Here is a 17,195-nt window from a genome sequence, read left to right as displayed (position 1 = left end):
TCTCAAATGTGCACGTTTTAAAAAAAACATGTTTGTTTGTTTTTTTGACACTGAGCTTCTTTCCTGTTATTAACATGCTTTGACCTTCTGCTGACGTGTAGCAGACTCTCCAGAGAGAAAGCAAAGCAAACAGATTTCTTTAACCTTAGTACCAGATATCTTTATTTCAAATGAAAATACATGGTTGTGATTCGTTACAAACTGCACATGTGAGACCCATGTTGAAAATGGAAATGGGAAACAGGTACGCTCCATGGCATGTTGCCTACGATCCCTTTAACCCTGGAAGAGAAATCTCTTGCTCATCAGCTGTGTCTCTAATGATCATCTCTAACAAGCTCACTGAATGTTGCTGTTACTCTACACAGTATTATACTTTAAATACTTGCAAAACCTGACTGTACAAAAACAAGTAAAGAACTATTCTTAGCGCAACAAATGACACAGTTAATAACACTAATGAGAGGGTCTTTTAGATGGATTATTTTAAAGCGTTGGTTAGCTTTCCTTTATCCTGCAGCAAGCACACCCTTTGAAACCTTGTACTGTAGATGGCTGTGGTGTGTTCTATCAAGCTGGGTGTGATTAAACAGTGTGATACAGAGCCCCTGTGATTGTGCAGGTTAAACAGTGATACAGAACCCTGTGATTGTGCAGGTTAAACAGAGATACAGAACCCTGTGATTGTGCAGGTTAAACAGTGATACAGAGCCCTGTGATTGTGCAGGTTAAACAGTGATACAGAGCCCTGTGATTGTGCAGGTTAAACAGTGATACAGAGCCCTGTGATTGTGCAGGTTAAACAGTGATACAGAGCCCTGTGATTGTGCAGGTTAAACAGTGATACAGAGCCCTGTGATTGTGCAGGTTAAACAGTGATACAGAGCCCTGTGATTGTGCAGGTTAAACAGTGATACAGAGCCCTGTGATTGTGCAGGTTAAACAGTGATACAGAGCCCTGTGATTGTGCAGGTTAAACAGTGATACAGAGCCCTGTGATTGTGCAGGTTAAACAGTGATACAGAGCCCTGTGATTGTGCAGGTTAAACAGTGATACAGAGCCCTGTGATTGTGCAGGTTAAACAGTGATACAGAGCCCTGTGATTGTGCAGGTTAAACAGTGATACAGAGCCCTGTGATTGTGCAGGTTAAACAGTGATACAGAGCCCTGTGATTGTGCAGGTTAAACAGTGATACAGAGCCCTGTGATTGTGCAGGTTAAACAGTGATACAGAGCCCTGTGATTGTGCAGGTTAAACAGTGATACAGAGCCCTGTGATTGTGCAGGTTAAACAGTGATACAGAGCCCTGTGATTGAGCAAGGTTATCTGGCTAAACAATGTGAGAGTGGGCCATGCATGTTCTCAGTCTGCTGCTGGTGTTGCTCCTAATCACATTGTTTTAAGTCAGCTAAGACGATTGGCCAAAGACCAGCTACTCTACAAACAGCTGATATCGTCTCAGAAATATTAACATCATAACAACAGTGCAGATGAATAAGACAGTCCAGCTGGTGTTCGTCTAAATCACGCTCGTGGAAACCTGGTCTCAAATGTGCTGGTGTTCGTCGAGACCACGCTCGTGGAAACCTGGTCTCAAATGTGCAGTGTTAAAGAAACTTCTCTTGGCACAGGTCTTGCTTTCAGTTAGTGGTGTACTGCTTCATCACATGAAGAATGACATTGTCTCCACTCCTTTACTACCATTAACCAACCAGCTGTTCTCCCTATTGACTGACATGCTTTCAGCCAGGATCATGCTTGCATTAGAAAACACTGCTGAGGCAAAATGACTTAGAAAGCGTAACAGATATCACTGGGAGTAATGAATGGAAACCCTCTTTAACCTAATGTAGCGGCGGAAATTACTGGTAGTAAGGCATGGAAACCCTCTAACCTAATGTAGCAGTAGATATCGTGCTTTAACCCTTTGCTTACCTGGCGAGTGAAACTGTCCCCACCCCTTTTTTCCTGTGAAGTCAGTGCTGAGTTGAAAAGACCTAGGAAGTGCCGGGGTAGCAGAATGTCCAGAGAGAAAAGGAACCTTAGTGCATGATACCTTGTTTTAAAATGAAAACATGTGTTTGTGTTTCTTTCAAAACTGCACATTTGAGAGCCATGTAGACAATGGATTTGTAATGTTAATGTAATTATTTTGATGATTACAATCTCTTTAAGGACTATGCTAAGGACATGCTTGTAGGTCACTGGTACTGTACTACCTGTTCCAGAGAGAAAGTGAATATACAAAGTTCACAGCCTTCCTCTTTCTGGAGCTTGGTGCTTTAGTAGGCTGCCGTGTTTTCTGCAGACTTCTGTCCTGCCAGAACTGCATTACATTTAGAAACTACATGATATATTTTAGAGTTTACTCTAGCCTTTTACAACTACTGACTCTACAAAACTAAACATCTATAACATCCCAGCCATGTCATATCAGTTCACTGCTAAAAACAACAACTGAAATAACCAAGAAATCCATAGACACATAATCCAAACTGTTAGCAAATCCATCCTTAATACCAATACGTGCTCCTTAAACCTTAAATAGAGCTGCTAGTCTGCTCCAGTAAGCAGCCGCTGCAGTTCTGCTATTATAGCCGGTGCTGTTGTTTTTAGCCTGCGCTATTAAAATAAACCATGGCATCAGCTGTATCATACAGAATGGTTAGTGGAACCTGCGCAGCTCTAGATAAAATGAGGTAGACTGCATGCCTAACGTCCACCCACGTACATCACACTGATGAATCTCACATGCTTCAATGGGTTGTAAAAGCAGTATGGACTGATAGAAAAACAAAGGTCAGTTTTGTGATCAACAGGAGTGCTGATCTAAAGAAAGGCATGGTCTTTAAATGTGAAACCGGGGGATTGTGAAGGAAGGGCAGCTTTATTTGTGTAGATCTAATCCCTTCACAATAGCGAGTACATGTTATTTCCTCATAGGGCGCCTGGACTACCTGTGCCCTCTAGTGGAATATAAAATACAACAACTATACAGTAGTGTGCCAAGAACAGGGAGCGGTGTGTTTACAACAGGAAACAGCAGAGCATCACAGTAAAGCCCAGTAAAACACCTTGATTCATATCTGTGTATGCATCTCTTTACATTGCATGTGCTCTATAAAGAAGGAGAGAACACTGACTTGTTATTTTTAAAAAATTGGATGAAACTAATTTGTACAACAATTTAACTTTAAATAATAAATGAAGGGGGGGAAATACATCATCTACAGTGGCTCTCAAAAGTATTCACCCCCTTGGACTTTTCCACATGGAACTTCGTTTTTACTCACATTTGCTCCTCTCCTCCTAAACAAAGAGCTGCAGCATCACAAACCTGCCTGTAATGGATTAATAGTCAATCTTAGATGCTCTGATTTCTGCAGACTGGTGACCTCCAGTGGTCAGCATGCTGATACTGCAGTCTATTTTTACCCACTTTTTTTATACAAGTCCTGTGTTTGTGTATGATGTTTTACTCAGCCGTAAGCTAATAAACTATCCTTTAGTTACTTAGTAAATTATTGACCCAAGGGAAGATTGTTACCGATAGGGGGCTATAATGCCCGAAGCACCCTGGAGGTAATAATAGTCTTCCCGAGGGGCATTTCATTTTCCACTATGGCTGAGACTGCAGTACATATTTAATACAGGAATCAGTCAAGAAATATATATATATATATATATATATATATATATATATATATATATATATATATATATATATATATATATATATATAGCTGATAGCATAAATAAATAAATAAATAAATAACAGAAAATGTTTTTGAAGTTCATACAGTATAGTTAGCAAAGTTTTTATCCGTCTCCATCTGGTTTGCAGCCTGGTGCATAGTCCAGTTTACATCCTGCCTGTCATATTTGTTTTTGTCTAGTAGAATTTGTTTGAATTGTCAGAAAACAGTGACAGTGCTGTTTTAATCAGCATTGTAGTGTTTGGAGCATCTTTCTTTTATAGTGTGTTTTGTAATTCAGTATTCAGTGTAAATCGGTGTTCAGCTATTTTCTCTTGTGAAGAGTGCTGGGAGAAAGGCATTCCTTTGAAAAGGGGCAGGACTGACATTGATGTGAACCAATCACATGACAGACGGAGACTATTGACCAGTGGTTTAAGGATGTTAGGGTAATAGCTCAATCTGTTTTTCTCCTATGATGAGGTTTCAACCAATCACAGACCAGAATTTCCAATGATATATATATATATATATATATATATATATATATATATATATATATATATATATATATACACACACACACACACAAAATAAAAATTATCCATGGTCCAGGAAGCTAAACAGGTTCCATAAGAATGATTATTTTATCTTGTAATGCCGCTGACACAGTTAAATACATTGCTGTTATCTTGTGAATACAATAGTAAAACTGGGATGAGTTAAAAAAAATTTGTAACCTGATTGTTTCAATGTCACTGTGCATTTACCCCTGTCAGAAGTCCATATTTAATGCAGTGTGAATGTGGCTTATGGTACACTTCACCCATCTTCTCTTTTAATGAAATACATTCTAAAACACTACAGTGGGCCATTTCTATTTATAAATTCCATTCTTGGAATATTTTGAAGCCAAACTGGTACAGTGTTACATTGTATGCTTTGAGTATAATGTTTGTACTAACTTGGTGTTAGCTCAGAGATACACTGTGACAGGCTGGCTTAGTGGTGACGTCAGACCAGAAACGAACACACAGCCCTGCTAGTGAAAATGGGGAATGAAAGCGCTGCTGCGCGGTTTATTAACTATGGAAAAATAAAAGGTTTGAACAAACACAAAAAAAAAACACTTTGTAAAACAAAACGGCACAGTAGCCAAAACAGACAGACAATAAACAGACATACACTCAAGTGGACTAGCAGACACAAACAGGCTGGTTCTCCAGCATGTAGTAGCCATTGGTATTGTAAATATAAATCTTCTCCTCTCTCTCACCCATTCTCCACACACCGAACACTCAACCCCGACTGAGACTCGATTGCTAATCAATCATTCAATTGGAATCTCGGTACATCTTCAGTTGTATTCATTTGTGCTCCCCGTGCTTCCATACAAAATATCCACTTAACTGTGCACGTGAAATGACGGTGCAATCCTCCTGTCTAAATTCAAATATATAATTGAAACACTCGTGCTACACAGACCCATTTATATCCTGTGCAGCAATATCTGTACACCAACATTAACACACCACACGCAACATATAACACACAAATAAAGACAGGGTCAGGGCAAATTGCCACACTCCTTTATCACGGTACATGCTCACAGTGACCCAGCAGTTTACCTGTCAGAGTTGCTGCTGTGACTCAACTAGGATTTCACTCAAATGATTTGACTGTGCTTTACTTCATTTTGCTGTGCCTTTTATTATGGCATACCAGAGTAAACGTTTAAAAAGGTATTTCTGCACACAGTATAGCACAGTTAGTATAATAAGCTCCCTATCATGGATTAAATCAAAATGCTGGCTGTGTCATTGCTATTATAAAGGAGAAAAGTTCAAACAAATGTCAAGTTGTTTTTTTGGATGTACACACAGGCTTGATACTAGCTAAAGCACCTTTATCCAAACATCCTGTAATAAATTATTGTTATATCATTTAACCCCATTGTTTCATTTTTGTACACTGTAGATACACCTCCTATGAACCCTGTTATCCTGTGTAGCTGCAGCAAGGGGCAACACGCCATACTTTCTGCTTCAGCCCACGTAAATATGTCCAACTTCTTATCCTTTGTGTGTACCCCTGCTCTACTCTACAGTGTACAATGCAGTATGGATCAGACCTGGATAGTGTGTACCCCTGCTCTATTCTACAGTGTATAATGGAGTTTGTCTAATGCCAGCTGCCGTGTATTGTAATTAAAATGCGTCCATGCTCTGAAAACCTTCCTGACTCGCACGATAACTGTACAGTTGACATATGGAAAGGTTAAACAACTTCTTATGAGATGAGCACTGGGGTTTACAAGTGATTGCTTATGACCAAATGAATGCCTGAAGGCTGTATAGCAGTTATGAACTGAACTGAATGATTCTATTCTCATGGGCAATTACTTTACATCTGCAAAGGCTCCTATCAAGTGAACTCCCTGTGGTGAATAGTAGAAACTACAGTATTGGTATTTGTGTGTATTGTAGAGGAAATAATTATGGAAATACTTATCAGCCATTTTTTATACCCAACTGTCAACAAGCATGTGATATTGATTTTTGTTTTCATAAGTTTAGTCCCTGTATTAGGAATTACAATGAAATGTTAGCCACGGCCAATGTAAGCAATGGAGATATATATGGAGAGATATATATATAATCAGTTATAAAAATAATGCACTTATTTTACAGTCATGTGTTGTGAACAGGCTTTTTATTTTGCATACTCCTGTATAATTGAAGTGAGTTGCACTCGCATGTGCCTCTGTGCTGTCAGTTTAAGTTTCAGTTGTACTGCTATGTGGCACTGCATTATTTGCATCGCTAGCATTTGACTACCTAAAGTTTGATTAAACATTTGTGTTAATGTGCTCATGATTGCTGTTTAACTGTAAACAGCAGCGAATGCATTTGTGATCTTAACGTGACGAGCGCAGTGCCATGTGGGATATCGAGCTTTCTTAAACTAAATTGGGTAGCTGGTGATAAAAAAAGGGGGTTGCTAGTCTTGTACATCTGAGTTTTACAAACGCACTGAAGTTATTTATTATTATTTTTTTTTAAATTGTCTCCAGGTGCAGAATTCTGTGAAAGCTTTTCACTGAGATTTTCAGATAACTTGCACAGTGCAGTAACATAGAGTGTAGCTCTAGAAATGAAACCAAGGCTGTGATACCCAGTCTGGAGAGAGGTGGAATTCATTCAATACAGTATTTCTGCATAAGCAGTCAACATTATGTTTGGTGCTTGAAACCCATTGCCAGGATAAAATATACCAGAGGCTCCTTTTTCTATTACACTAGAGGAAATAAATCTATCTTGTTGTTTTTACACAGAGCTAGCTCTCACTGCCTTCCCTTAGATTCCTTTCCAAATAATTAGCTTAGCATATTGAATCAAAGCAGCTTTTGAGAACGGGTTTCATTAAACCAGAACACCAGTCTCACTGAGGTGCTTCACAATAACAGAATGAATGTCTGTCACCGCTTCTGTTGTTTTACTAATAAAAAATAGAAGATGAATTGTGTATGTGTGCTTTGTGTGTGTCTGTGTGTCAGTGTGTGTGTGTGTGTGTGTGTGTGTGTGTGTGTGTGTGTGTGTGTGTGTGCGCTCTGTGTGTGTCTGTGAGTGCATGTGTGTGCGTGGGCAGGTATTACTAGCAATGTGCAGACAGAATTTGAGAAAATGTCCCCAGAAAGATAGTAACTCCTGAAAATCTATTTTTTTAAGAACTAAATATGATTTTAAAAAAAATAATAAAAGTGCCAAAATATTTAGTTTGTTGTCTGACTGGAGTTAGAAACAGTAAATAAAAATATAGTGAGAGTCAATGAGAAGTGTGTGTCATGCGTCAGTTAATGTATTCTGATAGTTAAGATGTCTTTGTTTCTGAAATTTAAAAATGTTTGAATGAGAATACCAATTTGGAAAAGCATGCTTTACAAAATTGTTCTTACCTCATTGTAAAAGCAATGTATTCCTTATGGGTGTATTCACTTTGCACAACACATACATGTCTGCAGGAGACTTCACAGCAATGACGAACAACTGTTAGAATGTTTGTGGTGTTTTTTGAGGAGCACCCCAAATACTGTAATACAGCACTCGCTTTTTAGAATAACGCCTTTACTTTGAGCTGACTTCTTCATTGTGACATCCTTCAAACCTGACATGTGCATCAGCGTGGCAGTAAAGGCAGACCGCTGACTGCTTTATGTGATACCATGCAGTTTATTTGCACTGAAACACAGCATGACGTGAGTGTAGCAGGGATCTCATATCGTAAGCAGACAAGCTGGGTGTCGATCATGCTGAACACCAGCCTTATTGGACTGATTGGCAGCGAATCAGAAAGACATGCAGGAAGTTCCTTGGGTTCTTACTGGAAAATGAAAACAGTGCTGTATGTGTGCATGAAAGAGACATGTGAATTTGAAAAATGACATAAGAAACATAAGAACCTTAAGAAAGTTTACAAACAAGAGGAGGCCATTCGGCCCATCTTGCTCGTTTGGGTGTTAGTAGCTTATTGATGCCAGAATCTCATCAAGCAGCTTCTTGAAGGATCCCAGGGTGTCAGCTTCAGTAACATTTCAGGACAGTTTGTTCCAGACCCTCACAATTCTCTGTGTAAAAAAGTGCCTCCTATTTTCTGTTCGGAATGCCCCTCTGTCTAATCTCTGTTTGTGACCCCTGTTCCTTGTTTCTTTTTTCAGGTCGAAAAAGTCCCTTGGGTCAACATTGTCAATACCTTTTAGTATTTTGAATGCTTGAATCAGGTCGCCGCGTCATCTTCTTTGTTCAAGACTGAACAGATTCAATTCTTTTAGCCTGTCTGCATGTGACATGCCTTTTAAACCCGGAATGATTCTGGCCCATCTTCTTTGCACTCTTTGACATGTACAGAATACACAGGTACCGCTTTTCTTCTGCACTGTGGAAATATTAGAACTAACACACAAGGACAAGCATCTCTAAGAAGGGACAGACATGAAATCTTTACAATGAAAGCTGGTTTATTGTTAATGGGACTGTAGTACCATAGGGGATATTTTTAGACATGAACTTGTCCTTTGCCACATGTCTGTGTTATCCATGTGTACTGAATCCTATATATACCCGCTTATGTCATTTTGCTTATTGTAAGGTACATTTCCTATGCTTCATTGTCTGAATGCACATGGTGTATTTAAACAGCATAATCTTGGAGTATGCATTGATCACATCTCACAATTGTAAATGGCAAGCTGTACTGAAGACTAACAGATGGCACTCACAAAAAAAAACTGAATGCAAAAAGCTTTTTAAATGAGTAAAATTTGATACAACTGGAAAAATACAAGAATACTGTTCTTTTAGACATTGAGCTATTTGTAGTGGTCTATATTAGAACTTACAATTTGTACTAAAATGTTCCTTAAACAACAGATGTTACTAATAGCAAGCTTTGTCTTTCAGAGTGATGCAGTTCAACATTTCCTGGTGGGTAGCCCCCTCTGAAAGCACCACTTTATACATGATTCATTGTGAACAGAAGCACCAACTATTTAGACCTTGAAGTGTCAAGTGCTTTAGTTTTAAAAATACGTAGATATTTCCAACACAATTACAGACATTCCTTTCATCATCATGCTGTGAAATCAATATTATTTTTGAGAAGCAGTGGATCTGTCCTTGATATGGAGTTTTGATTAAAACCCCATTGAAATGTAGAGTGGAAAGTGTGCTGAAACGGCAGTGTTGTTTGTCAAGTGTTTGTTTGACAGGAATAGGGGAAAGGGACTGTGGCAGGCTGGTGAGTGGATAGAGGCCCAGAGACAGACTGCAGTTCAATAAAATAACTATTTTATTATAAATAAACACAAAAATAAAAGGGCACAAGGGCCAAAACAAAGCAATTTAAACACAAAAAGACAAAAAAAAAACTTACAAAAATAACAATTTCCAGGCTGGGCAATGCCTTCACTGGATTCAAACTTTCAAAACAACCAAAAAACCAACTTGCTTCCTCAGCTCCCTCTTCCTTAATGGGAAACAGAGGCCTCCTTTTATGTCACGTGGCTGGGTGCTGATTGATCGTTAATTAAACTAATCATCTAATCAACCCCAGCCACCTGAACACAATGAAACCAGGCAGGTAGGGGAATTTAACCCCATCCCTGCCAATTTCTAAAGAGCAGAGCTGTGCTCTGCCACAGGGACATTATTTATTTATACTGCCAAAAGCATGCCTAAAGCAAGCATTACCGTTATCTACAACAACCGCTAGGGGTTTAACTACAGTCAATCTGTTATTTTATCCATTGCTGAAGACCTGGGAAGTCCTTAAACAGATTTCACATTGTGTGTCATTTCTTAACTGGCTAATAATCTGTTCTGTATTTCATCTGCCAGTGCACAGCTGGTTCATGCTGTATTGTGTCAGTCCTACGCGCTCTAGGTCTCAAATGTGCAGTTTTGAAAGAAAAACATTCTAGTAAAATGCTAGTAAACATGTATTTATTTTGATGTCGGGCACGTTTGCACTCCCCGTGTCATTGCACTGCAGCAGTGTTTTCTGGGTTGAACCATGTCAGTGTTTTGAGGAAGCAGTTGGTTGGTTAGTGACAGGAAAGAAGCTGCTGCAGGTGTGGGACAATTCCGCCCCCAGGTGAAATGACCAAGGAACTGCAATCTGAAAGCACGACTTTTAAACAGAGACTGCTCTGACCCATGCAATTCCAAATAGCACGCTTTAAAAGACATACCCATGCTTACTGTTAACACAATCCTTCTTAACTACACTTACTGTTAACACAATCCTTCTTAACTACACTTACTGTTAACACAATCCTTATTAGCTACACTCCCTGTTAACACAATCCTTATTAGCTACATTTACTGTTAACACAATCCTTATTAGCTACACTCCCTGTTAACACAATCCTTATTAGCTACACTTACTGTTAACACAACCCTTATTAACTACACTTCCTGTTAACACATCCTTATTAGCTACACTTCCTGTTAACACAATCCTTATTAGCTACACTTACTGTTAACACAACCCTTATTAACTACACTTCCTGTTAACACATCCTTATTAGCTACACTTCCTGTTAACACAATCCTTATTAGCTACATTTACTGTTAACACATCCTTATTAGCTACACTCCCTGTTAACACAATCCTTATTAGCTACACTTACTGTTAACACAACCCTTATTAACTACACTTCTTGTTAACACAGTCCTTATTAGCTACACTTCCTGTTAACACAATCCTTATTAGCTACACTTCCTGTTAACTCTAATCCTTGTTAACTACACTTCCTGTTAACACAATCCTTATTAGCTACACTTCCTGTTAACACAATCCTTATTAGCTACACTTCCTGTTAACACAATCCTTATTAGCTACACTTCCTGTTAACACAATCCTTGTTAACTACACTTCCTGTTAACACAATCCTTATTAGCTACACTTCCTGTTAACACAATCCTTATTAGCTACACTTCCTGTTAACGACAATCCTTGTTAACTACACTTCCTGTTAACACAATCCTTATTAGCTACACTTACTGTTAACACAACCCTTATTAACTACACTTCCTGTTAACACAATCCTTATTAGCTACACTTCCTGTTAACACAATCCTTATTAGCTACACTTCCTGTTAGCTACACTTCCTGTTAAACAATCCTTATTAGCTACACTTACTGTTAACACAACCCTTATTAACTACACTTCTTGTTAACACAGTCCTTATTAGCTACACTTCCTGTTAACACAATCCTTATTAGCTACACTTCCTGTTAAACTAATCCTTAAACTACACTTCCTGTTAACACAATCCTTATTAGCTACACTTCCTGTTAACTCTAATCCTTGTTAACTACACTTCCTGTTAACACAATCCTTATTAGCTACACTTCCTGTTAACTCTAATCCTTGTTAACTACACTCATTTTAAGGGTTCAAGTTTGGTAATCTGTCCAGACCAGTTTCTTGACGGTGTTATGACGGTTGTTTCTATTGTTCAATCCCCACTCATGCTCTGTTATAACAGAAATGAAAAGGGCTTTAGGTAACCCTGCACAGCTGCACTTCTCATGTGTGTGCCACTTCATCTGCAAGATCACTGGCAGCATGGAAATCAAATCAGGGCACTTTACACAAGATGCTCTTGTCCAAACTCACTAAATAACATTCCATTTTCCAAGGAGTCTCACCCTATATCTTCATGGTTTCTTTTCAGATAGTAAAGAACACATATTAATGGTACAGAGAGCCTCTTACGATACAATTTCATGGTTCTACTCCCAACTCCCAACAGTTAATTATCTGAGCTGGTTACTGCTGCAGCTAGCCTGTGCTATTGTACTTGCACCCCTGTCAGTTCTGTTAATCCATGCATTAAAGACAGTAAATTATCTGAGCTGGTTACTGCTGCAGCAAGCCTGTGCTATTGTACTTGCATCCCCGTCAGTTCTGTTAATCCATGCATTAAAGACGGTACATTATCTGAGCTGGTTACTGCTGCAGCAAGCCTGTACTATTGTACTTGCATCCCCGTCAGTTCTGTTAATCCATGCATTAAAGACGGTAAATTATCTGAGCTGGTTACTGTTGCAGCAAGCCTGTGTTATTGTACTTGCATCCCCGTCAGTTCTGTTAATCCATGCATTAAAGACGGTAAATTATCTGAGCTGGTTACTGCTGCAGCAAGCCTGTGTTATTGTACTTGCACCTCTGTCAGTTTTGTTAATCCATGCATTAAAGACAATAAATTATCTGAGCTGGTTACTGCTGCAGCAAGCCTGTGTTATTGTACTTGCATCCCCGTCAGTTCTGTTAATCCATGCATTAAAGAGTAAATTATCTGAGTTGGTTACTGCTGCAGCAAGCCTGTGTTATTGTACTTGCATCCCCGTCAGTTCTGTTAATCCATGCATTAAAGACGGTAAATTATCTGAGTTGGTTACTGCTGCAGCAAGCCTGTGTTATTGTACTTGCATCCCCGTCAGTTCTGTTAATCCATGCATTAAAGACGGTAAATTATCTTGGTTACTGCTGCAGCAAGCCTGTGTTATTGTACTTGCACCTCTGTCAGTTTTGTTAATCCATGCATTAAAGACGGTAAATTATCTGAGTTGGTTACTGCTGCAGCAAGCCTGTGTTATTGTACTTGCACCTCTGTCAGTTTTGTTAATCCATGCATTAAAGAGCTTGATTAAGAGTGTCAGAGCTGTTGTAGTGGCAACTAAAAGATCTGGGAAATTATATAAAAAAACTGTGAGATACAAAATACAAATAGTTTTGTCAAAGTGAGAAGGAAAGATATTCAAAGTGAATTTCCTGATGTTGAGCTTTCAAAGGAAAAGCTCTGCCTGTAAAGCGACTCATCTGTAGGGTTCCCTTTCCGTGAGGTGTTGATCGATTGTAGCCAGATGACTGAAGGGGAATAGCATCCATCTTGACTCTGCAGCCTTCACCACAGAGTAATGCATGCTGTCTTGTCCCTCTCTTTTTAGGGATAACAACTTTATAAAAGATTTCCCCCAGCTTGCCGATGGGTTAATGGTGATTCCCCTCCCTGTCGAGGAGCAGTGTCGAGGGGTTCTGTCGGAGCCGTTACCCAACCTGCCTCTCCTGACTGGTAATTGTATGAGGAATGCGATATCTGCCTATACACTTGTTTTAAAGGGATTGTAACTGACAAAATAATTTACTTCCATTTGCTACATATTCCATACCTTCACCAGTAATACCCAACTGTGCGGGGGTACACCCCGCCCCTGTGTGCATATGTATTAGTTTGTATTTGTGTTGTGTTGTTATTGTTTTAATGTATGGTTTAGTATGTAAAATCACAATGTTTTGTTATTATTGTTTTGTAGCCTGGATGGGGTTAGAATTCCCCATCAAAATAAAATCATGACAATGCGTGGTCAACAGCAAGTGATTATTGACAAAGTGGCTGTTGACCACGCATATGAGAAACCCTGTGCCGAATATGGGCAAGGGGTAAACTAGGTATTTCATAGCCAGTTAAACCCTCGGCCGCAATATAAAAACAAGCAGCTTTGGCTGAACGGGGTTAGTGTGTTCAGAGGCGGAACGAGAGTCGGGAGGTAAAGCAAAAGAAACCAGAAAGACAACACGTGCTACTTGTGCTAGTTTTTGGCTAGCAGGTAATTGTTTTGTTCCATGTCTGTTTGTTTTGGCCACTGTGCCATTTTGTTTGTTTAAATCTGTTATTTTGTTATTAAACGTGCGCTTCAGTGCTTCCATACCCTGGAGTACTGTCTGTGTCATTTCTCCTTCCTGGTGTGACATCACTTACAAGCCTTCCCTTTCACACCAACACAGACGGAATGACCAGAGACTGTAGCACATTTAAAAACAGTCCATAATGTCTGATAATTGGACACCACTACCTCATATCTATTAGAACCAAGCCTGCTTCTTCACAGAACAGGTGCAGCCTCCTCATTACTAACCCCTAATCACCACACACATTTCACCTCAGCAGTGTCTTCTGGGTCAAAGCATGTGACTGGCTGAAAGCATGTCAGTCAACACAGGAAGCAGCTGGTTGGTTAATGGTAATGGTTGGTAAACTTGGGATCCAGGCTGCGACTGGTGTGTGAATGGCCAGCTCTTTTTAACAGTGTATTTTCTGTATTGGTAACACAGGAGAAGCCAAGCACAGTGAAGCTATGGGATACCCCATGGTGCAACAGTGGAGAGTCCGCAGTAACCTGTACAAGGTGAAGCTCAGCGCCATCACACTGTCAACAGGTAAACACACACACACACACACAAATAACAGAACCACATTTTTAATAATAACCAGGATTTATTAACTGCAGAAGCAATGCCTGCTTCTAAACACACACCTGGGACTATGGGGTGCCATAGTGTAAAAAAAAAAAAAAACGTCTTTTTTTCATGATTTAGCTTAAATCTTGTACTTTTTCCCAGATTTAAATTAAATCTGGTATTTTTTCCCCAGATTTATAAATGTTGTGATAATAAATAAAAACAATTTAAAATGTGTGCATTCAGATAATTTATAAATCTTAAAATATTTAGCAACTTTTCAACATTTAAATGCTAAATCTTTATTTAAAAATATATATATATATATATATATATATATATATATATATATATATATATATATATATATTGTTAAATATTTATTTTGAGAATCAAAATTTAGCTGTTCGCAAATCAATCTGAATTTTGTGAACTTAAATATTTAAGGAGAAAAAAAAAAAAAAAAAAAAAAAAAAAAAAAAAAAAAAAAAAAAAAAAAAAAAAAAAAAAAAAAAAAAAAAAAAAAAAAAAAAAAAAAAACAGACTGCACTTAAATAAAAAGGGAACCAATCACAGAGTTACAGTTCATATAAATAAATCAGTCAATTGAAATAAATTCATTACACCCTAATCTATGGATTTCACATGACTGGGAATACAGATATGCATCTGTTGGTCACAGATACCTTTAAAAAAAGGTAGGGGCGTGGATCAGAAAACCAGTCAGTATCTGGTGTGACCACCATTTTCCTCATGCAGCGTGACACATCTCCTTCGCTGGATATTGGTGGGAACTGGAACACGCTGTCATATACAAGTCGATCCAGAGCATCCCAAACATGCTCAATGGGTGACGTGTTTGGTGAGTCTGCAGGCCATAGAAGAACTGGGACATTTTCAGCTTCCAGGAATTGTGTACAGATCCTTGTGACATGGGGCCGTGCATTATCATGCTGAAACATGAGGTGATGGCGGCGGATGAATGGCACGACAGAGGGCCTCAGGATCTCGTCACGGTATCTCTGTGCATTCAAATTGCAATCGATACAATGCAATTGTGTTTGTTGTCCTTAGCTTATTCCTGCCTATACCATAACCCCACCGCCACCATGGGTCACTCTGTTCACAACGTTTACATCAGCAAACCGCTCGCCCACACAACGCCATACACGCTGTCTGCCACCTGCCCAGTACAGTTAAAACTGGGATTCATCCGTGAAGAGCACACTTTTCCAGCGTGCCAGTGGCCATTGAAGGTGAGCATTTGCCCACTGAAGTTGGTTACAACGCCAAACTGCAGTCAGGTCAAGACCCTGGTGAGGACGATGAGCATACAGATGAGCTTCCCTGAGATGGTTTCTGACAGTTTGTGCAGAAATTCTTTGGTTTTGCAAATCCACAGTTTCATCAGCTGTCTGGGTGGCTGGTCTCAGACAAGCACGCAGGTGAAGAAGCTGGATGTGGAGGTCCTGGGCTGGTGCGATTACACGTGGTCTGTGGTTGTGAGGCCGGTTGGACGTACTGCCAAATTCTCTAAAATGATGTTGGAGGGAGGCAGCTTATGCTAGAGAAATGAACATTTAATTCTCTAGCAACAGCTCTGGTGGACATTCCTGCAGTCAGCATGCCAATTGCACGCTCCCTCAAAACTTGAGACATCTGTGGCATTGTGTTGTGTGACAAAACTGCACATTTTAAAGTGGCCTTTTATTGCCACTAGCACAAGGTGCACCTGTGTAGTGATCATGCTGTTTAATCAGCTTCTTGATATGCCACACCTGTCAGGTGGATGGATTATCTTGGCAAAGGAGAAATGCTCACTAACAGGAATGTAAACAAATTTCTCCACAAACTTTGAGAGAAATAAGCTTTTTGTATGTATGGAGAATTTTTGGGATCTTTCATTTCAGCTCATGAAACATGGGACCAACACTTTACATTTTGCGTTTATATTTTTATTCAGTGTACATTTTAAACACTCGTGTTACAAAGACCCGTTTATATCCTGTGTACCAATGACTATACACCAACATTAGCATACAACATATAACACAAAATATACACAGGGGCAGACACTTTGCCTCATATACCCCCCCTTGTGCAAAGCACACATGGCCTCAATGACCAACTCCCCCCTTAAAATCCCAAAAGTCCTGCTCAAAGTCTTAAAATCCTTAAAATCCCAGAACTCCTGCAGCAAAATTGCTGCAGGGAAAGGTGGTCTCCTGACCCCTCCCCCCTTTTTCATAGCCGGCAGCTCCCCCAGTCGATGCGGAGGGGCTGGCGACCCCAGGCAATGCGGAGCGGCAGGCGACCCAAGGCAATGCGGAGCAACAGGCAACCCCAGGCGATACCGGGCAGGCATCCTTGGGTGAACCGAGCCAGGCATTCTTGAGCGAAGCGAGGCAGGCATCCTTGGGCGAAGCGAGGCAGGCATCCTTGGGCGAAGCGAGGCAGGCATCCTTGGGTGAAGCGAGGCAGGGAGTCAGGACAAATTGGGGTGCGGGTGTTGGCCCTCTTCTCGGCCACTGCAGCCGGGCGGTTGCATGGGCTGCTGAGGACCGTCAGCATCTATTCCTGGTCCTTCTGGTGCAGGGAGAGGCAATTCCTGCTCCTCTCCCCCTGATGGTGGGGGAAGTGATACCAGCAGGCATTCATCCTCTGCTGGTGGGGGATGTGATACCAGCAGGCATT

The 17,195-nt window shown here is 39.9% G+C and overlaps 1 protein-coding gene across 2 annotated transcripts in view; it reads left to right on the top strand.

Moving 5' to 3' along the window:
• Positions 1 to 17,195, top strand: part of LOC121303624 (astrotactin-2-like) — a 728,767-nt gene that overhangs the window by 429,120 nt on the left and 282,452 nt on the right. For both annotated transcript variants that reach the window (XM_041234419.1, XM_041234420.1), the window contains 2 exons: positions 13,211 to 13,335; positions 14,376 to 14,480. In XM_041234419.1, coding sequence (XP_041090353.1) covers positions 13,211 to 13,335; positions 14,376 to 14,480 — 230 coding nt within the window. The remainder of the gene's footprint in view (positions 1 to 13,210; positions 13,336 to 14,375; positions 14,481 to 17,195) is intronic.

The sequence above is a fragment of the Polyodon spathula genome, chromosome 34 (assembly GCF_017654505.1).
Source record: "Polyodon spathula isolate WHYD16114869_AA chromosome 34, ASM1765450v1, whole genome shotgun sequence".
Lineage (NCBI taxonomy): Eukaryota > Metazoa > Chordata > Actinopteri > Acipenseriformes > Polyodontidae > Polyodon > Polyodon spathula.
The sequence above is the reverse complement of the archived record's forward strand: the minus strand, read 5'-3'. Positions and strand labels throughout refer to the sequence as shown.